At 55.4% G+C, this 21,594-nt stretch overlaps 7 protein-coding genes across 7 annotated transcripts; 4 read left to right on the forward strand and 3 right to left on the reverse strand.

The window, feature by feature from the left end:
• Positions 1–1,123: 1,123 nt before the first annotated feature.
• CDEST_14271 (Putative Tle1 phospholipase) lies at positions 1,124–3,213 on the forward strand (the record flags this gene model as incomplete). The annotated part of the gene is made up of 3 exons (XM_062930427.1): positions 1,124–1,349; positions 1,405–1,419; positions 1,490–3,213. The coding sequence occupies 3 exons, from the start codon at positions 1,124–1,126 to the stop codon at positions 3,211–3,213; spliced, it is 1,965 nt and encodes a 654-aa protein (XP_062786478.1).
• A 117-nt stretch (positions 3,214–3,330) lies between these two features.
• On the reverse strand, positions 3,331–4,342 carry CDEST_14272 (Putative RTA-like protein; the record flags this gene model as incomplete). Its single annotated transcript, XM_062930428.1, has 3 exons — positions 3,331–3,782; positions 3,856–4,104; positions 4,156–4,342. 3 exons carry the CDS (start codon positions 4,340–4,342, stop codon positions 3,331–3,333), a joined length of 888 nt encoding a protein of 295 aa, XP_062786479.1.
• Positions 4,343–6,218: 1,876 nt separating this feature from the next.
• Positions 6,219–8,551, forward strand: CDEST_14273 (Putative glycoside hydrolase, family 3, glycoside hydrolase family 3 domain, immunoglobulin; the record flags this gene model as incomplete). The annotated part of the gene is made up of 2 exons (XM_062930429.1): positions 6,219–6,541; positions 6,604–8,551. The coding sequence occupies 2 exons, from the start codon at positions 6,219–6,221 to the stop codon at positions 8,549–8,551; spliced, it is 2,271 nt and encodes a 756-aa protein (XP_062786480.1).
• A 1,612-nt stretch (positions 8,552–10,163) lies between these two features.
• Positions 10,164–11,025, forward strand: CDEST_14274 (uncharacterized protein). Its single transcript, XM_062930430.1, has one exon. It carries the CDS (start codon positions 10,265–10,267, stop codon positions 10,817–10,819), a length of 555 nt encoding a protein of 184 aa, XP_062786481.1. The 5' UTR covers positions 10,164–10,264; the 3' UTR covers positions 10,820–11,025.
• A 546-nt stretch (positions 11,026–11,571) lies between these two features.
• On the forward strand, positions 11,572–13,051 carry CDEST_14275 (Putative methyltransferase type 11, S-adenosyl-L-methionine-dependent methyltransferase superfamily). Its single transcript, XM_062930431.1, has 2 exons — positions 11,572–11,960; positions 12,172–13,051. Exons 1-2 carry the CDS (start codon positions 11,760–11,762, stop codon positions 12,652–12,654), a joined length of 684 nt encoding a protein of 227 aa, XP_062786482.1. The 5' UTR covers positions 11,572–11,759; the 3' UTR covers positions 12,655–13,051.
• CDEST_14276 (Putative isopenicillin N synthase-like superfamily) lies at positions 12,680–15,376 on the reverse strand. The gene is made up of 2 exons (XM_062930432.1): positions 14,298–15,376; positions 12,680–14,219 (listed from the first exon to the last, which is right to left on the reverse strand). The coding sequence occupies exons 1-2, from the start codon at positions 14,764–14,766 to the stop codon at positions 13,180–13,182; spliced, it is 1,509 nt and encodes a 502-aa protein (XP_062786483.1). The 5' UTR covers positions 14,767–15,376; the 3' UTR covers positions 12,680–13,179.
• A 195-nt stretch (positions 15,377–15,571) lies between these two features.
• Positions 15,572–20,669, reverse strand: CDEST_14277 (Putative centrosomin motif 1, Mto2p-binding domain-containing protein). The gene is made up of 2 exons (XM_062930433.1): positions 17,166–20,669; positions 15,572–17,106 (listed from the first exon to the last, which is right to left on the reverse strand). Exons 1-2 carry the CDS (start codon positions 20,580–20,582, stop codon positions 15,910–15,912), a joined length of 4,614 nt encoding a protein of 1,537 aa, XP_062786484.1. The 5' UTR covers positions 20,583–20,669; the 3' UTR covers positions 15,572–15,909.
• Between the last annotated feature and the right edge of the window lie 925 nt (positions 20,670–21,594).

A 21,594-nucleotide genomic window follows, 5' to 3' on the forward strand; every position in this document is an offset into this window, starting at 1 on the left:
TGTTGTGTACGAATCACTCTGTGCCGAGATTGGCTTTACAGCACAAAGACGGCAAGTTGCCGCTGCTCTCCATTCCGCAATTTTCATGTGAAATTTTCCATCGTCGCCAAGGGAGCGATGTGTCATTTCAGCCCTGTCTGAAGTCTGACCGGTAAGCCGAACGGTATCGGGGAGGACACAAGATTACTTGATTTCGACAAGTGATGTCTTAGACTTAGGCGCAAGGGGCTTGCTAGTTCAACAACGGGGTCCAATAACTGATGATGTCATTTCGCGATTGCAATGAGCCGTGGCTCATTGCTGTCTCACATTCGTTAGCATACGTTCCCAAGCCACTTTGGGATGGTAATTGCTGGAAAGCCGCGATATTAACGGTGGAGATACCGGGGACGATTTACCGACACAAGCCAGTACCGCTTTTGGTATTAATTCTCGACAGCAGATTAGCTCTTAGACATGAATCCCTCGTTTAGCCTGTCTCTAAATGTGTATTTGTCTGTCTCGGTCGCACGTAAGACTAGTTGCCCTCGGAACGCCTCCAATGACTAAAACGGTGATTTGCATTTCACAGCCTTCCGGTTGTTGAGTGTTTACTGTAGATCTGTCTTAGACGCAACTCTTTCAAGGGGTGAAGTGATTATCTATTGAGATGTAGATCAGTTTTGACTCAGACCGAAAGCATAACACGTCGGACTCATGATTGATCGATAGAAGTGCAGATAGGGGAGTGAGGCGCACAATCACGTCAGGCCTTGCTATGTGGCTAGTCAGCTTTCCTCCAATAAGTTACGCTCCATTTTCATCTAACAAAGATTCAGCATGAGAAAAGATAGCAGGTGACGCAAATACCCTCCCTAGCACACCGTCACCTGCTCGCATACCACACCGGGTAAAAAGATATGCATGGACGCTAAGAGGACTAATACCTCTGCGATGTAACCTTGTGGAATGTTTGAGGCATAGAAATGCAAAGATTTAGAATTTGTCTCCACCGCCGTATATCACAAAGTAGCCACCGCACATCTTGTATGCTTGGGTCTGGCTTGATGCCCCTCCTAGGCCGATTATTCACACCAAACCAAGACGAAGTTCTCGCAAACTCTACCTACTCGCAGAATTCACTATGCATCCTAACCTGCTTCGTTCTTCCAAGCCTCGGGAAGGTGGCATTGGAAAGGGACATGGCGACCAGCCTAGCAGCGGAGCGTATCGGGGAGGACCAAGCCATGGCTCGCGTCGGAAACTGATACTCTGCTTTGACGGCACCGGCAACAAATTCCGAGGCGACGATAGCGACAGTAACATACTCAAGATTTTCCGCATGCTCGATAGCTCGTCGGATGACCAGTGTAAGACCTTTCAACGAGACAGGCTGAACATCGTTGCTGACCACCATCGCCTTAGTCCATTACTACCAACGTAGGTGTTTTACACAATGTGCTCTCGAAACTCATCATGAATCAAGGTGCTGACCTCAAGAAATATCTAGCCGGCATTGGAACCTACGTCGTGTCAGAAAATCTGACGCACAACGGTGTAAGAGCCAAGTGCAAGTCATGGTATCAGATGGCAAAGGATTCGGCGGTCGGCTCTTCGTTCGACCAACACGTCGTGGGCGGGTATCGGTTTCTGATGCGATACTACTCTCCAGGAGACGACATTTACATGTTTGGCTTCTCCCGGGGCGCCTACGTCGCCAGGTTCTTGGCCGAGATGCTAGACTTTGTCGGTCTGCTGTTGCACGGCAACGAGGAAATGGTTAGCTTTGCCTGGAGCTCATTTTCCCAATGGCAGTGCCGTAGGACCAACTCCACGGCAGAAGGAAAAGAGGAAAGAGAAAAGATGTACCGGTTTCTCAAGGGCTTCCGAGAGACTTTCTCCCGGCCCATACGACGCATCCGTTTCCTGGGGCTTTTCGACACTGTCAATAGCGTCCCTCGTTTCGAGACGGCCTGGATGCAGCGCAGCAAGTTCCCGTACACTGCACGAAGCTCCGCAAAAGTTGTTCGACACGCAGTCAGCATCGACGAGCGTCGAGCCAAGTTTCGGCAGGATCTGATTTACCAAGAACCCAAGTGTCGCAATAAGAGCAAGAAGAAGGAGGCCGTCGAACGGGTCATGGAACGTCAGCCGTTCAATGAGAAAGTACAAGAATTCCAAGAGAAATATCGACCAGGCCGGCGTTCGACTCTGGCGCCCGACGACGCTGTCGCGGCAGAGGACCGTGGAAGGAGGAAGAGTCGCGATCGAAGCGCGGAGGAGGATGCAGACCATCCTATCCCTTTCCGCAGCCGTTCCAGATCCCGATCCAGGGCAACTGATGACGGCTCACACCATTCTCACGCGGAACATGACGCATCTTCCACTCACTCCAAGCCGCCCATGGAGGACCTGACCTATGAATCAGATGACGACGAAGCCGACCAAGACGTCGATGAGGTATGGTTCGCCGGAGGCCACGGCGACATAGGCGGCGGTTGGGATGCTGTCGCCGGTCGCAAGAATGCCAGTCACATACCTCTTGTATGGATGGTCCGAGAAGCCATGCGAGCAGGGCTCAGTTTTGACGTCGAGCAGCTCGAGTATTTGGGGTGCGTCGAGTCGGTGTCGGGGCCCAGCCGCCAGTCCAGATCGACGTCCCCAAAGCCGCAAGAAGGTTTCGGCCTTCCCGAGATCCATGTCGATGCTCCGTCGCCGCCGGCTGAGGCTCAGCCTGAATCGCCGAGCGGAACTGCGACAGAACCAACTGACGAGAACTCCGAAGGGTTGACGCACGCCTGCACAACGACGCCCTTCAGCGAGATGATCCGGACAGCCCAAGAGGCCGAGATCCACGACTCGCTCGACTTTTCTTGCGGCATGCATCCGGTCAGCGTCTTCATGTGGAGGGTGATGGAATATCTTCCATTCCGAAGACTCGACTTGAGGCCGGATGGAAGCTGGAAGCCTATCCGATGGCCGCTTCCACGTGGGGAAGTACGCGACATCCCGGACAAAGTCAGAGTCCATGGCAGTGTTATACGCAGGATGGAAAGAGACGGAATGTACCGGCCAGGAAATCTGATAGTCGGCGGTGGCGGCAGAGGATGCCGAGTTGCGCCTAAGGAATACGGTATGGGAGAGTGGGTGTGTGTCAAGGGCGAAGGCGACTTAATTGACGAGGTTTGGATGCGCAAGCCGCAGGGCAACAAAAAAGATAATTTTAATTCTTAATCTGGTACGTCTTAGAAAACACCCAACTGAGAATCCATATTCACACCCCTTATAACTAGATCCACTCTCTCTAGGACTAAGACACAGGAGAAAGGCAAGCTACAGGTTTTGCCGTTACTACCTTCTTTCCATCAGGTATCCGCCGTCAAGTATTTCTGTGCTCTTTACCGTACTTAAACCACTGGCCCGCTTGGTTATGACGCGGCTTGGGTGGAACCAGTTAAACAGCACCGACACAATGCCCATCAGTAACGCATCAAGCAAGTAGATGTACATTTCCTTCGACTGCAGCTTCCCCTCAGTACCCTCAATGTACTCAGCAACCCGGAACAGAGACCGCACCATGATTAATAAGCTGCTGGCATATAACACCCAAAGAAGCTTAGTCCATGGTGTTTGGATGTTGTAGGAATGTGGAGTTGGATGGCGGAAGTGGCGGAAGTGGAAGACCATGGTAACAATCATAAAAAATCCGAAGAAGAGGATTTGAATGCATAGGCCAGCAACAATGATGTTTTCACCTGTTTTAACAGAGCTGGGACTTTTTGCTGTTGCAAGCATTCCACCACCTAAGAAAATCGAGTATGAGGGACTTTTTCTGTCATTGTTCTTCAGAGTGTAGAAATGATAGCATCGACTTACCACCACCCTGGGCGAAGAATGACAAAACGTCGCCCAGTACGAATACCTTGGTCAGCCGGTTTGGCCTGATCAAAGAGTACTCCCCTGCTTCAAGGAGGAGAATCAATCGTCCAAGTATCATGTAAACTGACGCAGCATATAGCGCTGGTCCAAGCAAGATGAGAATCGATTGGATAATGTAAGGTTTCAACGTCCAATCGGGGGCTTCTGATGCTGACATGGCTCGTCCGACGTATCCAACTGCTTCAACTAGGAAATGTCAGTATAAAGTCATGATATCTTGCTTGAGTAGCAACTCACATAGACATCCGACAACGAATGGAACGAAGTACCATGTCCGCGTTCGGGATAGTTGGTAGATGTGCAGCACAGCAGAAGCTCCGAACACAAGGACAAAGACAACAGCCGCTGCCATAGACGGATCATAGTGGTAAAGAATGTAGCCAGAGGAAGCATCCTCAGCTGTTGTGCTGTTGTCCGTCGTCATGAAGTAGCCAAGATCGATGTCTCTGCGTAATCAGACCGGTTTGAAGGCTCAATTAGACTTGGGGGATATAAATAGATACTAGAGGAGGGAAAGAGAGGCTCAATGTGGGGGTTGACAGGACCTGGCTGGAGGCTTTTAAAGGAAAGCTTCATAACCACCCAGATGCTTGCAAACCAAGTTCATTTATATGTTGAAGCTCTGCGAGGCCATGATATTGATAAACCCTTGCAGCGATCTCAACCGTCCCCTATTTTCAACCCCTGAACGTATGCTTGCATGGGTTTACGCTCATCACTTCCATTGAGAATCGCAGCAATACGATGAACGCGTCAAGCCCCTCTCATAAGGCAGACTTGCAAGATAGTGTCTCCAGATTTTGAGATAGCAGGTGAAGTTGCGATAGGTCCAGAGACGTATTCGCTATCTTGACAGGAGGCCAATGTCTATGCGTGCTTGGCAAAATATGCACGAAAACCAAGTAGGTTGTTGCGCATTCGTGTTCGTACTCGCATTTTCCCTACCTTGATTGACTAATGTCTATACGCGTTTAACAAAATTTCCCTGCCTCTGGATTGTTAATGTGTACACGCGTTAAAAGTTTATGATTGCTTAACATACAAATATTAGCGTGTCGTATTCGCATTTTCCCTACCTTGATCGGCCAATGTGTATACGCGTTTAACAAAATTTCCCTGCCTCTGGATTGTTGATGTGTATACGCGTTAAGAGTTTATAATTACTTGACATACAAACTTCAGCTTGTCGTATTCGCATTTCTAGGGAAAGTGAGTTATTGATTGGTTTCCTACGAGTGCGGGTATGTGACCGTAGGCAAAGGGGGGCGGTCTATTGCCGTATCGAACCGCTTTGAAAAGCTTTGGCATGCAGCCAACTTTGCTGGGCGTCCTCGCACTCGTTTCCTACACCACAAGAATCGCCATACCTAGATTCATTTCCGAAACGCAGCGACTCAGTCACATGGACAAGGCGCATAGAGTGGAGAGAAAATCTATTGTGAGGTGTTGCAGGAGTTGGGGCTGTAGCTGGAATGTTTAGGATGGTTTCGCCGATGAATTCGTGAGTTAGGGCTCAGCAAGGTCAAGCTTTTGACGGCGACGTTACTGCTGGTGGAGAAGCAGGGGTTTCTCCAGCCGATGAGGATGCTTCATGATCGGGTCGTATTGTTCCGCAAGGCGATGACGCGCAAGATCGTCGAGCTGAATGGAACCATGTTGTTGCTAGCGAGTAGACATAGCGTAATCGCTGTCCACTAAGAAACTTCCGCGTATTAGTAGATACAAATGAAGCCAACATACGTAAGCGTGCACCCCAGCCATAGATACCCTAAACATGGTTAAACACACTACGAATGCAAGAAAACCCCTAATAAACTAATAGGCTAAAGATAAACCTAATAAGTACACAGCAAGGTAAACAAACAGGAAGTGAGTGACATTTTGTATACCGCTTGGCGTTAACACGGAGAAGACCGAGGAGACTACCAAAGTCCCTCTTCTATTTACTTTTCTAGGTTGCATCCTTGATGGGTGGGGTGGGGTGCAGCATTACAACGTATTACAACTCCCAAAACTACCTTCTGCTGCTCGATTCAATCCCTGACTTTTACCAGCAACCAACTCTATATAAGACGTTCATGTCGTTCCCAAATTTAAGTTAACAGTCCTTAAACATCTCTCAGATGACAAAGTTGAGACTGCTCGAAACAGTCAGACCTTTATTTCCGTATTATGCGTCCCAGAACTTTGTTCATAGCGGTGTCTTCCGCACAACTCCACCCTGGCGTGGCCACCGAGGCCTCTCCCAGGTACCCGAGATGTAAGACATTCAATCCATACAAGTTGGATCTTGCTGAATCATGGGCACAGCTTGGAATGACGCCTCCCGACTGGCCACGGATTTCGTGTCGCAGCTAAGCACCGCCGAAAAAGTGGGCATCGTCACGGGAAACTACCTTACTCCGGGTCTGGACTGCGTAGGCTCAATTGGCGCTATTGAGAGACTTGGATTCCACGGTATCTGCTTGTCAGATGGACCGAGTGGTTATTCGCGAGCAGACGGCGTTAGCGTGTTTCCTTCTGGAATCACCACGGCAGCTACATGGGATAAGGACCTCATGTATTTGCGCGCTGTCGCTCTAGGAGAGGAGTTCAGAGAAAAAGGATCACACGTCCATCTAGGGTACGGTATTTGCCTGGTTGCAAAAATTTTCCACGGCAAAAAAGTCAACTAACGATGTGTAGACCGTCTTCAGGGCCTATGGGCCGTCACGCCCGCGGAGGCCGCAACTGGGAGGGTTTTGGCCCTGACCCTTACCTGGCAGGCATCGCCATGAATGCTTCGGTCTGGGGCATTCAATCTGTCGGCGTACAAGCCTGTTCGAAGCATTACATTGGAAACGAACAAGAAACCCAACGATCCTCCACTGTTAACGAGAACGGGGTAACGACTGAAGCCATCTCTGCCGACATTGACGACCGCACCTTGCACGAGTTGTACCTATGGCCCTTTGCAAATGCTGTAAAGGCTGGGACAGCGAGTGTCATGTGTTCCTACAACCGGGTCAACGGAAATTATTCTTGCGCAAACTCCGAGATGATGTCCATTCTCAAGGACGAGCTGGCGTTTCCAGGCTATGTTGTGTCCGATTGGTCTGCAACTCACGACACGCTGGGCCCCGCTAATGCCGGGCTCGACATGGAAATGCCTGGCAACATACCCTTGGCTGGACCCCATTATTTTGGCGATTCGCTGCTGTACGCAGTCGGAAATGGTTCCGTGTCTATGGACCGTCTTACAGACATGGCCGAAAGAGTCATGAGACCCTACTTTCTTCTCGGTCAAGACAGCGACTTCCCGTCTGTCGACCCATCTGCCGGCGCTGTGTTTTGGACTTATCAATACGGGCATCGGATCCCAACGCCAGGAGGCCTCTATCCGGCAGTCGAAGCCCGCGACGTCCGCAGAGAACACGCAGCGCTCATCCGGACCTTGGGTGCTGCGGGAACAGTTCTCTTGAAGAACACAAACGGTACTTTGCCTCTGAAAAACATGACCAACGTCGGTGTTTTCGGAAACGACGCCCCTTACCCGTCCAAGGGCTCAGTGTACCTCGACCTCAGCCAGTCTTTGGGTTTCGATATGGGTACTCTCGATATCGGCGGTGGCTCCGGCACCGTTCGGCACACGAACTTGGTGGCACCCTTTGATGCTATTCGGAACCATGTCGAGTCCATGGGTGGGCGAGTACAAGCAATCTTCGACAATGAGGAATTGGTTGACGACCGCTTCAGGACAATCTACCCAGTTCCCCAAGTCTGTTTGTTGTTTCTCAAATCGTTCGCTACTGAGGGCAAAGACAGGGATTCCGCCGAACTCCAGTGGAATGCGACAAAGGCTGTTGAAAACACGGCGGCAATTTGCCCAAACACAGTTGTCATCGTCCATGGGCCTGGCGTTGTTCTTATGCCGTGGGCAGACAACCAAAACGTTACAGCCATTCTTGCAGCGCATTATCCTGGAGAACAGACGGGAAACTCAATTGTCGATGTACTCTGGGGCGCTGCCGAGCCGTCCGGCCGGCTTCCATACTCAATCCCAAAGAACGAGTCAGAGTATGGTCCGGATATCGTCAATTTGACAGCGCCAGTATCTGATCCAAACGAATGGCATTCGGCCTTCACCGAGGGCCAGATGATTGACTATCGACATTTCGACCAAAACAACATCGCGCCACTGTACGAGTTTGGCTTCGGGCTATCCTACACAGAGTTCGACATGGACGAAAGTCTAGCCGTTAATGTCAGTCGCGGGTTGTCTGCTATTGCAAATGCTTCCAACGGGATCGAACCTGGCGGGTTGAGTGATCTATGGGAACAAGTGGCCACGGCAACAGTCGGAATCAAGAACGTGGGAGGTTCGAAGGGCTCTGCCGTGCCTCAGCTTTATCTGTCTTTCCCCCAGAACACAACGCCAGAGGGCACGCCAGTAAAGGTTCTCCGAGGGTTCGAAAAGGTGCGTCTTGATCCTGGAGAGTCGCAGACAGTGGTGTTTTCACTCGCGAGAAGAGATCTGAGCTTTTGGAACACCAAGGAACAGAGGTGGACTATTCCGGAAGGGAGCTTCCAATTCAAGGCCGGATTCAGCTCCAAGGATATCAGGGCTGGTGCTAGTGTCCAGGTGCTTTCTTAGACAGCCTAAAGGTCCAGGACTTAAACAAGCAACTTATTGAATCCTATACGTTAGGCTATGATGTAGAACGTTCTAGATAGTTGGAAACCTTCTTTTGATAAGAGAGAGTGTATATATATATAACAATAAGTCTTCCCTAAAATACCCTTCATCTGATTTAGTAGAGATTTATACTCTTTTAGACAAGTTTTATATAGCATCTTAGTAGGATTACTATAAATGCTTATGTGCATCTGCAGTAATCAAGCTTCTAAGCTCTTATCTTGCAACTAAGTGATGCGACAACAGCTAATGCAGCGGTGTGGCCGGTCCGGCCCGGGTGGCGTTTTGGGCGATTTCCGGTCCAAGCCCGGGTCCGGGTCGGGTACCGGTTTTGCTTCCTTCCTTCCTGATCCGAGGTATCGCCTGTTCAATCTCAGCCAATTTGGGTATAGATAGAAAGCAAAGTACTTTCTGCGGTCTTGCAGTCAGTTGTGCTAGAGCGGCCCTCTTCCCCGCACCATCGCTACCCCAAGCTTAGTCCCCGATCAGTCGAGCGTCCATCTCACGCTGCCCAGCCTCTCCCACCCAACCCCGACGGGATCACGCAATCGCCTCGCATCATGGCGAACCTGTCCATGAATGGTCCTATCTTTCGGCGGTCTTTGTTGCGTCCGTTTAAGCTTCTGGGGCTACCGTTGACGGAATGGCCCGATTGGCCGTGGCTGCGTTTGACGCGTGAGAATTGTTGGTTCGTCGCCTGTGAACTTTATCTGGTCTTGAAGAGGTGTATATAGGTTCATCCACCCCTTCACTCGCGTCTATGCTACAGAACCTTTGTGCTTCCATCTTTCCCCCCTTTCCGCCTTCTTTTTCTGTGGATTTCCAATCCCCATTCCAACCCTCGGGTTTCGGTGCTGCAGCTCGGATGAAAATCAGCCCCGTAGTTGAATCGAGGCCACGGCTCGGGTTGAGCGTGCCGCGAACGAAGGCCAACGTGTTTGCATTTGTCAGCGGGCGGCATCCCACAAGTCCAGTCTCACTCTCGGCCCCATCTTGTTAGAGATCCGCCGTGATGTGGCACCCAGCCGACCCCGTGTTTGTTCAATTTGCTTGCCAGCCACTCTTATCACTAGCAGTATCTGTCCTCCCCCCTCCTTGGCCGTATCCGTACTGCCACCACCCTTCCGTCGGCTTGTTCGAAAAGAGAAGCCGGCGAAGTTAGTTTTGGAGGTTGCACGGGCCTGACGTTGGTCCTCTGTTGACATTGATGAACGACGAATGACAACGATGAAATGTCATCTTTCACGCAGTCGAAACATCCAATCCCTTCTCCGTGTTTCCGTGGCAAGGCAGAGAGTATCGGTGTCACTGCTGCTGACAGCTGCGTCGTGTCCAACCCGCAACAGCGCATTAGTCAATTGAGACCCGCCCGTCGAACTCGACAGAAACGCCCGATCACCACCTCCCTGTCTTGCGTCGGCGTCCCACCGCTCTTTCGCAGACGGTTGGGAGATTGCATCCTGTCTCTTTCCGATCCAGGATTCGCCCGAGTTCCAAGAAGGCGGGGGACAGTTGCTAATACATACATATATAATAACCTGCTTGTGTCTACCACCTCGACTTCCACCGCATCCACAACATCTAAAACTCACACACACTCTCTCACTCTCACTCTCATTCTCACTCTTGCTCTAATACACACACACACACACACCCTCATACGCCGCAATCATGACTTACACCCTCTACGACGCCTCCGTCCCCCTCCTCCTCGCGGGACTCAACACCCTGCTTGGCCTTCTCACCAAGGCTGAGGCCTACGCGGCGGACAAGGCCATCAGCGCCGACGACGTGCTCGGCTGGAAGCTTGCCGAGGACATGCTGCCCTTCTCAGTCCAGTACTACATCGCCACCGATTGCGCCATCAAGATCGTCGCGCGCGTGCAGGGCACCGAGCCCGAAGCGTTGGGCCGGGAGTTCAAGAGCATCGCCGACCTGCGCCAGCGCGTCGAGTACACGATCGCGCTGGTCAAGGCCGCCGACCCCAAGACGTTCGAGGCGCGCACCGACGCTCTCGTGCCCCTCGGCCTCGGCTTCGGCCAGGGCGAGATGCAGATCCGCGCCCGCGACTACCTCGTCGCCTACGGCATGCCCAACTTCTTCTTCCACCTCCAGACGGCCTACAGCATCCTGCGCGCCAAGGGCATCCAGCTCGGCAAGGCCGACTACCTCGGCCCCTTCATGAACCCCTTTGTCGAAGAGTACAAGAAGCAGCAGCAGCAGTAAGAACGTGAGCTCGGCGTGGTTTGGCGAGAGGAGGAAACATCGTCACATGATGGCGCCCGGAGTGTTTCCGGGAATGGAGCAGGCAATGCACGCGGAATGATACGGTGGGATGCGACGAAAAGTAGAGATGACTCGGACGAAAGTCGATGCCCTTTGTTTTATCATCATAATGAATGAGATTTGGTCTAGCAAGTGACCATGTTCCTGGACCCATGTGTATTTGTCAATGATCTGAAATGCGATTTTGTTTGCCCAACGATACGATACGGCTGTTGCTGCCTCCGTAAAGCCATGCACGAGTCGCTCAGCTACAGCATGCGTGTATCTCGCCGTGTATGAGACGAGAATGCCTCAAGACTGGTGAAGACGGGATACACGTGGCATGATGGGGCAGAAACAAGGATGGGGGGAAATCTCAGAAAGCAGTGGTTCTTAGGAAAAACCCTTATTTCCTTTTTCAAGATACCCCTTTCTCTTTGATTAGTGATCATGAGTGGATGAGAGCTTGAGCGAGTGAGAGGTGATGAGCGATGAGTGGAATCATGAGTGAGAGGATGATGAGGGAACGAACTCCTCACTTGATGAGCGAGACGGGAGAATGAAATTTGTTCCCGTTCCCCATAATTCCCAGCCGATGGGAACGGCAAATGAACCCTTTCGGTAATAATAGCCTAACGCCGATAGTGCCCCGCCCCCACCATCGTCAGCGTCGCGAATCTTCAATCTTTTTTTTGTCTCCCCCCTCGACTTGACCCCTCTAAACAAGCACTAGAAACCGTTGGCTCAGTATTGCAACACCCTCAGCCAGCGCGCACTTCTTACTCACATCACTTAGACACTCACGCCTTCGTCCTCACTCGTCACTTGGCGTTCATCGATCATCACTCATTGCACACGACGAAACACACGAAGCACATAAACACGCACAACACGCCCCACGATGGCCGATCTCAGCGAGGCCGAGGCCCTCGCCACGCCCGAGTTCTGGAACGAGCGCTACACACAGTCGGACGGCTCGAACCCGACGCACGAGTGGTTCCGCACCTTTGCGGCACTTGAGCCGTATCTCCAAAAGAACCTGTTCTCCCAACGGAGCCCGGAGTCGGCGCCGCGCATCATGCATCTCGGGTCCGGCGACAGCGTATGTTTTGTCCCTGTTCCTCGCATCTCACGTCTGCACGCACATTCGTACCCGACCTCTCACTCTCGCTCACTTTCTCATCCTCACTTTCGCATCCGCATTCTCACATGCGTCCTCACTCTCACGTCCTCACTCACGCATCATTCCTCTCACTCCCAACAACACCCTCACTCATCACACCATCTCACACCACCACTCACCGCCGCCCTAGACCATCCCCGCCGACCTCGCAGCCCGCGGCTACAAGAACCAGCTGTGCCTCGACTTCTCCACCGTCGTTGTCGAGCTCATGACGGCGCGGCACGCCGCCGTGGGCGGCATCGAGTGGCGCCACGCCGACGTGCGCGACATGCCCGACGCGGCGCCCACGGGCTCCGTCGACGTCGCCTTCGACAAGGGCACCATGGATGCCATGATCCACGGCAGCCCGTGGTCGCCGCCCGACGACGTGCGCGACAACACCCGCCGCTACTTGCGCGAGGTCCACCGCGCCCTGCGCGCCGACGGCGTCTTCCTGTACGTCACGTACCGCCAGCCGCACTTCATGCGCCCGCTGCTCAACGCCGAGGGGCTGTGGGATCTCGAGATGGACGTCTTGGCCGGCGGCGAGAGCGCGTTCGACTACTACGGCTTCATCTTGCGGAAGAAGAAGGGGGAGCAGGGCGGGGTTGATTCGGGAGGGATGAAGGCGTGAGTGGGTGTGGGTATGAGAGGAAGAGGTGACGTTAGAGACGCTCGGGTTGGAATAGACAAAATTACGGACGAGGTCCCGTCTCGAAACTTCTGTTTCTCGGTATGTAGACTGATGATGGTTCTCGGACCCGGTTGGTGCTGGCAAAGAACGAACGCCAGGGGTTGCGTATACCAGACAGACGATGGCGGCCTGGTTCGGCTCAGCTCAGCTCAGCCCAGCTCGGCCAAGGTTGTCTCGGCCGGATCCCGGCTCACATACGTGAATGTCTTTGTGCCGTGTCTCGTGGTCAACCGGCCCGCCCTTCTCAGTGTTGACTCGCTTGCATTCGTATTGGTGTCGAGTTGTCACGTCTCGGCGCACGAGACACGGTCTCACTCACTCACTCACTGTTGTCTCGGTCGAGAAATGATACCTGTCCAATGTCCAAGACATCGTTGTTTCTTTTTCGGCCACCGATTCAAATATCATGTCTAGGTTACAGAACTCATCAGGGATATCTCTGGCGAACACACAACCCAGTCAGTCTCAGAGCCCCAGCGCCCGGTTCGCCCGCTCAATCATCTCCCTCTCGGCCTGCCCCTCCCCGACGGCGACCAGCTTCTCTAATCCCATTGCCCGCCTCGCCTCTGCCCCACGAATGGCGTCTTCCCCGGGCCGCCCGACGTGCTCACTTTCTCCCTTGCCGCCAGGGAAATCCGGCCCTGGAAGCCCGTTCAGGAACGCCTCCCGCTGCCTCGCCAGGTATTCCACGTTCAAGTCCGTCGCCGGACACACGGGAATATAGATGACGCTCGAGTCGCCCCGGCCCTGGTGCACGGTGTCGACGGCATGGATCTGGTCCGTGTGCCATACAACAAAGTCCCCGGGCCGGATGCGTGGCACATGCACCATGGTCTCGCCGAGGCGCAGGTGCGGGTGCAGCGCGTCGCTGAGCTCCTGACCGTGGCCCGGCGTCGCGCCCTGCAGCTCGCTCGTCATCTCGTCGCCGCCCGTGAACGCCCAATTGTCCTCCCGAAGAAACGCCTCGGCGCCGACATCGCTGGCGGTCCTTCGTGGCTGGAAGAACGGCCGCAGCAGGAAATAGGCCGTCGAGAGCTGCACGAGCGGGTTCACGAGCAGCGTGCCCTCACGCGGCCCGCTGGCGCTCATGCTCAGCCACCCCTGGAACATGCGGAACATGCTGCATGCGCCGGCGCCGTTGTACAGGTCCTGCACGGCCTCTACGCGCGCCGTCACGTCCCACGGGTCGTAGCTTTCCCAGTCACCGCGGAACACAGCGTCGTAGGTACCGCCACCGCGGCCGTACCCGTCGCGCTCCCACCGCTCCACGGACCCGCCGTCGATGTGCGGGCCGAGGGCGAAGGTGGCGTCGCCAGGCTGCCGGATCCGCAGCCGGTCGCTGTACGTCAGGGGCTGCATCGAGATGGCCGCGCCGCCTGAGGACGCGCTCCACAGCTCGCGTATGAGCGTTGCTTGCGTCTTGAGCATGTTGGGGTGCGCGCGGGCCCTGAGCTGCGGCAAAGACCAGTACAGCTCATATACTTGGGGGTTGTCGGCGGGGAAAGCTGCGTCGTGTTAGTGATGGTTGCCATTTGCGGTTTCCGTTTGGAGAGAAAAAGGCGAAGAGGGGGTTAGATACTCACCCTTTGTGAACGGGTTCTTGCGCACATACGCCTCAATCTCTTCTTTGTATCCCCTCGCCTCCTTCTCATCAACAACGCCTCGAACAACCGCGGCGCCCCTTTTGCGGATCTCCGCCTTCAACCCGTTAATGTCTTCGTCGATGTTCTTGAAATCGACGCTGGGGATGATGGCGGGGCCCTTGGCCACGACAGTCTCGTTCTCCTCGCGCAGGGCGCGCACGAGGCGGCCCCAGGACTTAACCACGGCGTCCTCGTGCCCGGCAACAAGGTCCTGTTTAAGCGTGCGGAAGCGGTCCGGCAGGGGCTCACGCGTTGTGCCGGAGAGGGAGACGAAGACGGACGAGATGTCGCCTTCCTTCTTGGGGCCGTGGCGGGAGGCTGCGGTGCCCATCATAACGGTGCGACGTTGGGGCTGAAGACGCAGCAGGGAGGTGGTTCTGCACCGGGAAAGGGTGATAAGGCGGGACATGTTGGTGGGCTTTCAACGTGAAGTGAGTTTGAAGTCGTTGAGGTCGTTGAGGATGTGGCGTTGACCCGGGTTGTACCATATACTACCACGAGGCTGGTGATGCGATGCCGAGTGACTCAACTGCAGTCCGTCTTTTCCAAACAAAGTGGTGAACTGGCTAGATATCGGCCCAGGTAGAAAGGTATCAAGTGCTGGATGTCCAAGATGATCAGCTTGCCAGCATTAACAGCCAAGAAAACCTCCCCCATCACCACAGCCGAGCCCATCGAGCCCTCTTATATCAAACCAGATGTCTTTTACGCCCTCTTCGACCCTGGCGGTCTTCTCGAATGGGGCATCCCGAATTTCGAGATGTCCACGTCGTCCATCGAGGATGTCGTGTGTGTGGTATGTCGGAAGCCACTGACGCGCCTTTGAGCGGCCCCGCTCACCCGTCGTGATGGGGCCGCTTGGGATCAATCCACATGATGACATGCATCTCCCCCTCGTCCCATATCCCCACGAGCTAACCCGCTATGGCCAAAACACTTTGCAGCAAATGGTCAGGTGCGTGGCGGGGCAAACTTGGTAGGGAGGGGGGTTGCGGAGGGAAACCCGAACGGGATCGGGGAATGAGAGAGAGAGACAGAGAGAGAAAGAATGAATAGTGGACTGTGGGGGTGCATAAGCTAGTCTGGGTTCGTTCTTAGTGCAACAATGATCTGCGGATGGATTATGGATTTTCCGATTCGCTGAATTCACGCTTTATGCGAAACTGCACGGACCAATAGCTCCAAGTCGGTCTTCCGGGCAACGAAGGGATTACCGGCTTACTAACATGTACACTTGACGGCCTCACTCTGTTATCACTCAAAAGATGTCCACACCCCATTGCATGCCCAGCTCATCCATTCTGTCAGATAACGCCCAGACAGAGGCATCAGTATTAGACTATCGTACCCAAAAGGCGGCCTGTGTCCGCAAACTCCGTCAGATCCCCAGCATAGGCCGTCCATCCTTCGTCGCTACCCGTTACAGATGCTTGGAAAGGCAAAATAATAGACTACAGAAAAAAAGACAAAAAAAGAAAAAAGAAGCGGTCCGTCCACGCCACTTCCGGCGGCTCTGATGTTGGTACAAACGGAGGAATGATCCGTTCTACCATTAGCTGTCTCCTAGTTGCCCGTTGGCCCTGCGTATGCGGCTCACTTCGCTCCTGAGGTCGCGATTCTCCGTTTCGAGCCCGCCAAGTCGCTGCCTGGCCGCGTTACGGTCCTGCGAACGGCCCTCACGCTCTGCCTTGAGCTTGTTCTCGAGGTCGCGCAGCTTGAAGATCCACCGGTTGTCGGTGGGGTCTCTCTCTGCGAGCGTCGTCTCAAAAGGGTTGTGGTTGGCGGACCCTGGCGTCGGCGTCGTCCCTGTCCCCGTCGTCGTCACCGTGTGGCTCGAAGCGCTGCGGGTCATCGTCGACGCCCGCTCGCCCTTGCGCGGCTTTCGTTCGCGCTCACGAGGTCCCGTCGGGATGGACGGCGACGGACTGCCGCTGCCGGGCTCAGGCATGGCCGCGTTCGGGTCGTTGTTGGCTGAATAGGCCGCCCGACTCCTGACGTCCTGCGCCGTCCGCAGCGTCGCGTTTTCCACCTTGAGCTGGCGGTAGGCGTCCTCCAACCGTGACATCCTTGCCTGCTCGTACGACCCAAGCGTCCCGGACGTCATGCTGTTGCGCACAATCGTCTCAAGCCGCTCGAGCTTCTTTGTCCGGGACTCGAGGTTGTTCTCGAGGCTCTGGTACTCGCGCCACAAATCCCGCTCCACACCCTTGATGCGGGACGAGAACCCGCCTACCATCGTCTCAATTGTCTTGACTGCCGCCAGCAGGTTCTTGCTGAAGCCCGGCAGCATCGTGGCGACGGCCTCGAGGGAGGGCAGCGCACGCCCGTTGATGAGGCTGTTGTCGTGCGCCCAGTCGGTGCCGCAGAGGGCCGAGAGTCGCGTCCACAGCACGAGCAGCAGGTTGTTGCGCTCCGTGAGCTGGTCTCTGAACGTCGCCTCGAGCTGCGAGATCCTCTTCTTGTCCTGGGCCCGCGTTGACTCGAGCTCCGAGATGCGCAGATCTTGCGTGCTGACGGTCCTCGACACGTGCAGGTGCGTCTTCTGGAACGTCTCGAACTGGTTCCTCGTCGTTCGGTGCGCCTGCCTCTCCTTCTCGAGCTCTCCCGCGAGCTTGCGAGACTCCAGCCCGTGAGACTCGAGCAGGGCGTCGCGCTGCTTGATGAGGCGGTCTTTCTCAACGAGGGATGCCTTGGTTGTGTCCAGCTCGCGGACCGTGTTCTCGAGCTCACGCTGGAGCTTGGCAATCGACTGTCGTTTTTGTCAGTGTGAGAAATACGTACGCCGAACAAGACCGGTCTCGGGCTTACCTTGAGCAGGCTGGAACGCGTCCCGTTAAGATCGCCCAGTGCCTCTCTAAGATTGTTCTCCAGTTCCATGAGCCGCTCTTTCCATTCGGTCGCTTCGACTTCGCGCGAGGTGAGACTCTTACGCAACCTCCGGGCTTCGTCCTTGGCCGCCGACATCTCGCGGTTGAGCTCGTTGACAAACTGCTGTACCTCCTCCTTCTCCTGGTTAGACACCATCTCGTGCTGCCGACGCTCCGTGGCCAGGCGTTGCTCCAGCTCCTTGACCCTGTCGCGCTCCTCGCGCAGGCTTTGCTCCGTGTTGGCGAGTGCCGCTTCGAGATCGCCGATGCGGATCTTGTCGCTCTCCTGCTCCTCCCGGAGAAAGGCGATCTCCCCCTGGCTGGATTCCTGTTGCACGCTGAGCCGCTGCGCCTTGTCGTTTGACTCGAGCAACTTGGTCTCAAGCTCCTCGGATTCCTTGTTAGCGTCCGCGAGGTCCTGTTCCAGCTGCTGTATCCTGCGGAACTTGGCGGCTTGCTCGTCCTCCAACCCGACCAGCGCCTCGCTCATCTTGCGCATTTCCTCCTGCAGCGCGTCAAAGTTTTCGGTTCGGTCGTTGAGCTCAAGTTGGAGCCTCTGTATCTCGTCGCTCCGTTGGTCGGCCTCGCCTTCGAGCGCGTCAATCTCCTCCTGCGCTTCTTTCCGCAATGACTCGAACTCCGCCTCCATGTCAGCCTGCTCCCTGAGCGCCTCGTCCCGTTCGGCCTGCAGCGCCACGAGGTCGTTCATGGCGTTGTCGAGGTCCTCCTGCAGCGTGACAGCGATCTCCTCTGCCTGTCGCTTGCCCTCAACTGCTGTCTCAAAGTCTGCCATGCATCCTTCGAGCTCACGTTGGAGCTCTTGATTCTGCAATTTGATCTCGCTGATCTTGTCACGCGTCTCGGCCAGCTTGTTCTCCAGCTCTTCGCGTTCCAGCTCGTCAATCTCAGTCATTTGGGTTCTGCTGGCGCTTACGCGTGACATGGACCTGTGATGCGCACCAGCACGCGATGCCGAACGCTCCAGGAGGGAGTCCACCGTAGACGGTGCAGGACCTCCTCGCCGTTGTGCCATCTTCAGGTCCTCGATCTCCTGGTACAGCCGCTCCTTTTCGCGGTTTCTCGACGTGAGCATGGATGTCTGCGCGCCAACCTCGCGCCTCAGCTCGGCGTTCTCGTGCCGCAGCTGCTCGCTCTCTCTGCGCAGCTCATCAACCAACGTGCTGGCGGCACTAAAGCCACCGTTCGTCTCGACGTCTCCCGAGAGGCCGGATACGGGACGACTGGGCGATGTTTGTCTCGGCTTCTTGGTGATATTGTAAATGTTGGTTGTATGGTGCAGGCCACCGTGTCCGCTGCTCATCTCCTGCTTGATGCGGAATAGTTCGTCGCGCAGCTTGCGGTTGTCTTCGTCGGATTGCTCGCGGCGGGCGGTTTCCTGTTCGAGGAGATCCTTCCAAACATCCGCCTCCTCCTGACTACCGAGGTTGCCACTGGTCCTCTCGCCCAGTGACCTGACGACCTCGCTCAGCTTGCGTTTCTCCGCCTCCTTAGCCATGCTGTCGTTGCGAAGCCTCTCGATCTCGGTCACGTACTCCTCGACGCGCTCGCGCAAGTAAATCAGCTCCTCCTCGCGCTCCTGGGCGTCGTGGTCGGATGAGCTGTCGTTTGACGAGCCGCCGCTCCTCGCGGTACCGGGTCGATCTTGGTCGTCCTTGAGCTGCTTCTCGAGCTCCTTGACCCTCCTACGCAGTGCCTTGTTGTCGCGCTGGATGACGGCTAGGTTCGTCTTGAGCTCAACGTTCTCCGAGATCATTTCCCTAACACCCTCTTCGGAGAGCTTGTCGAGACGGTCGCTAAGAAACATGACCTTGAGCTTGAGGTCGAAATTCTCCTTGGACAGACGCTCGATGGTGCTGCTCTGCTCCTTGAGTGTCAGGTTCTTACCCGACCTCGTGGAAGCGCTGAGCGGCATGTCGGAGGGTTTGCGGGGCGTCACGAAGCCGCTCTTGTTTCTGTACTCCTTCGCCAGCGACTCGGGCACCTGCACATTTCTAACATGCCGGGCGATGACGGTGTCGGTCGGGGCGGTGAGGTTCTCTTTGGAAGGCTTTGGCGTAGCCAAAAGGTCGTCGTCGTTTCGCGGCAGTCGTCGGGGCGTGAATGCATTGTCGACCTCGTCTAGTGTCTCGAGCTGGTTGGGCAACGACTCCGGATCGTCCATGCCGGAGACCATGCTGCCGATGCTCACGGAGCGCGACAATATGCTGCTGAGGCTTCGAGGCAAGCTCAAGGTAGGGGCGGCGCCGCCGGATTGAAGAGCAAAGTCGGCGCCCAGATTGGCGGTGCCTTCGCTCTCAAGATCATCGTGGGTATCGGGGTTGGTGATAAAGGAGGAGACGGAGGAGCGCTGACTGGCGCCGCGGCTTCGCAAGTACTTGGGTCGGGTGCCGTAGCTCAAGGCGTGTCCCGGTGTGCTGCCGGCGTCGACGAGACCTCCACGCAGGCTTCCGTCCGATCGTTTGCTGCGCAGGGTTGTGGAGACCGAGTCGGCGGCGGACTCTGCACGAAGGAACGGTGGCTCCTCGTCAGTCTGGTCAGCCGGACTGGGCCCGTGTGAATGCTTGTCGGTCCGGTTGCTCGCGCTGGACACTGCTCTCGAGATTGTGCGGGCGGCGGCGGCGGCTGCGGGCGAGGAGGACATGGTTTCGAGGGCGGATGTCGTGTCGGAGACATCGGCGGAGGCAGAGTCTTGGGGACGCAACTCGGAAAGGTCATTGGCGTCCGACTTTTCGTCACGGTCTGGTTCAGAAGTCGGCCGGGGGCTCGGACTGGGACTCTTCGCAGGGGTATGTCGCGGCGGTGCAGGGGACCTGGCAGGGGCGGCGCCATCGAAGAGGTAGGTGTCGTCGGTGCCCTCGTGGGTTATTGTCGGGATAGGAGAGAGGCGAGAGACGAAACTCGATTCGACGTCTTGGAGATGGGCGCGTACGGCAGACTCAGCCAAGGAGTCGTGGCGCGAGTCGTCAAAGGTAGCGCCCTCGACGAAACTGCTGTCCGGGACGGCGGAGGCCTGGGGCCGTGGCGGAGGCAGCATGGATTCGTTTGAGGGATCGGAATGGGCCGGGGGCTTAGAGGGGGTCTTGAGGGCGGCGTCTGGGTCGGAGTCGGGGTGGCTGTTATGGGTGTGACCGTGTTCGTGATCACGGCCGTCGGGAGAGTGGTTCTCGGCGGGGATGGAGTGTGACTTGTCGTCGGCGGGAGTGGTGTTTTCTGTAGGGTCATCAGGACGAGAGTCATTGTCGTCGTGTTCCAAGCGGCGGGCGGTGGTCGGGCGGTTGTTGCCGTCATCGTCGCGATTGGGGCGGCTCGAGGGCCGGGTGTCGTCCTCACGTTCCATGGCGGATGGTGGTTGCGTGGTTCGGAGGATGCATTCGGCTGGTCAGGGGCGGTGGTTCTTTGTTATGCGCGGTCGTCGTCGATAGTCCCCGTGGGGACGGGTGGTCGTTTTCGGAGTGAGGATTCAGTGGCCGGTCTTGAGTCTTGACCGGGGGACAATTGGCCGTTCCTGACCGAGGATCAGATGGTCGTTCTTGAACAGAAGGTCGAGTCGTGTTGGATGGGTGATGGAGGAGGACTGACTGTCGAGTGATGGGAGTCGGTTAACAAGGGGACTAAGGGATGTCAGGCAAGCTCTTCTGTTCTCTCTTTCTTCTGACAGCGTCCGTGTATCTGGACTAAGTTGCAAGGACAGCGACGTGTGGCACAGAGCATTTGCGCCGTAGATGTAGACGCGGCCGTGGATGGATCAAGGGTCATGGGATGCCGATGCCACCAGCGACCAGCGAGCACAGGGCCACCACACCCGGGAAACCGTCCGGGCATGCAATTACATTGTACAGAAAGCAACTGACAGGAGGAGAGGGCACGTACCTTGAATGGCCCTTCCTTCTTTGGTTCGACTGCGACCTTGTAGGTCGGGGAGGGGGGGAAGGAGGGAGGAAGGAAGGTGTGGAGGTCGGAAAGGCAACGGGAGAGGTACAAGATACAAAGAGATGCAGGGCGGAGAATGCCTACAGAGTAGGTAAGGTAGAGGTACCCCCCCTAGAAAAAGGCACACAGGACCAAAAATAAAAATAATGAACACTTGAAAAGCTGGATGTTGGGTAGGTGCAACACCAATCGGCAGCCGAATTGGGATTGATCAATAACAGTGAATGCGCTTGGTCCTCGCATCAAACAGGCATCTGGATGTTTTTTTCCCTCTCCTTTTTTCTTCTCCCCTCTCAAGGCTGCTCGCTCCCCCCCCTCCCCATCACCTTTTTTTTTCTGCCGTCGTTTCCCCATGCAAAAACAACACTTGCTTATCGTGGAAAACAACACTCGCGAAAGTGGCACCTCATAGGGGGGGC

Source organism: Colletotrichum destructivum, chromosome 10, assembly GCF_034447905.1.
Source record: "Colletotrichum destructivum chromosome 10, complete sequence".
In the NCBI taxonomy this organism is placed as follows: domain Eukaryota; kingdom Fungi; phylum Ascomycota; class Sordariomycetes; order Glomerellales; family Glomerellaceae; genus Colletotrichum; species Colletotrichum destructivum.

Coding starts and splice junctions, on each gene's coding strand:
- CDEST_14274 (XM_062930430.1), top strand. CDS start 10,265: ATGACTTACACCCTCTACGACGCCTCCGTCCCCCTCCTCCTCGCGGGA.
- CDEST_14275 (XM_062930431.1), top strand. CDS start 11,760: ATGGCCGATCTCAGCGAGGCCGAGGCCCTCGCCACGCCCGAGTTCTGG. Junction 11,961..12,171: donor ATCTCGGGTCCGGCGACAGC/GTATGTTTTGTC, acceptor CCGCCGCCCTAG/ACCATCCCCGCCGACCTCGC.
- CDEST_14276 (XM_062930432.1), bottom strand. CDS start 14,766: ATGTCCCGCCTTATCACCCTTTCCCGGTGCAGAACCACCTCCCTGCTG. Junction 14,220..14,297: donor CAAGAACCCGTTCACAAAGG/GTGAGTATCTAA, acceptor AACACGACGCAG/CTTTCCCCGCCGACAACCCC.
- CDEST_14277 (XM_062930433.1), bottom strand. CDS start 20,582: ATGGAACGTGAGGACGACACCCGGCCCTCGAGCCGCCCCAATCGCGAC. Junction 17,107..17,165: donor CGCGTTCCAGCCTGCTCAAG/GTAAGCCCGAGA, acceptor CAAAAACGACAG/TCGATTGCCAAGCTCCAGCG.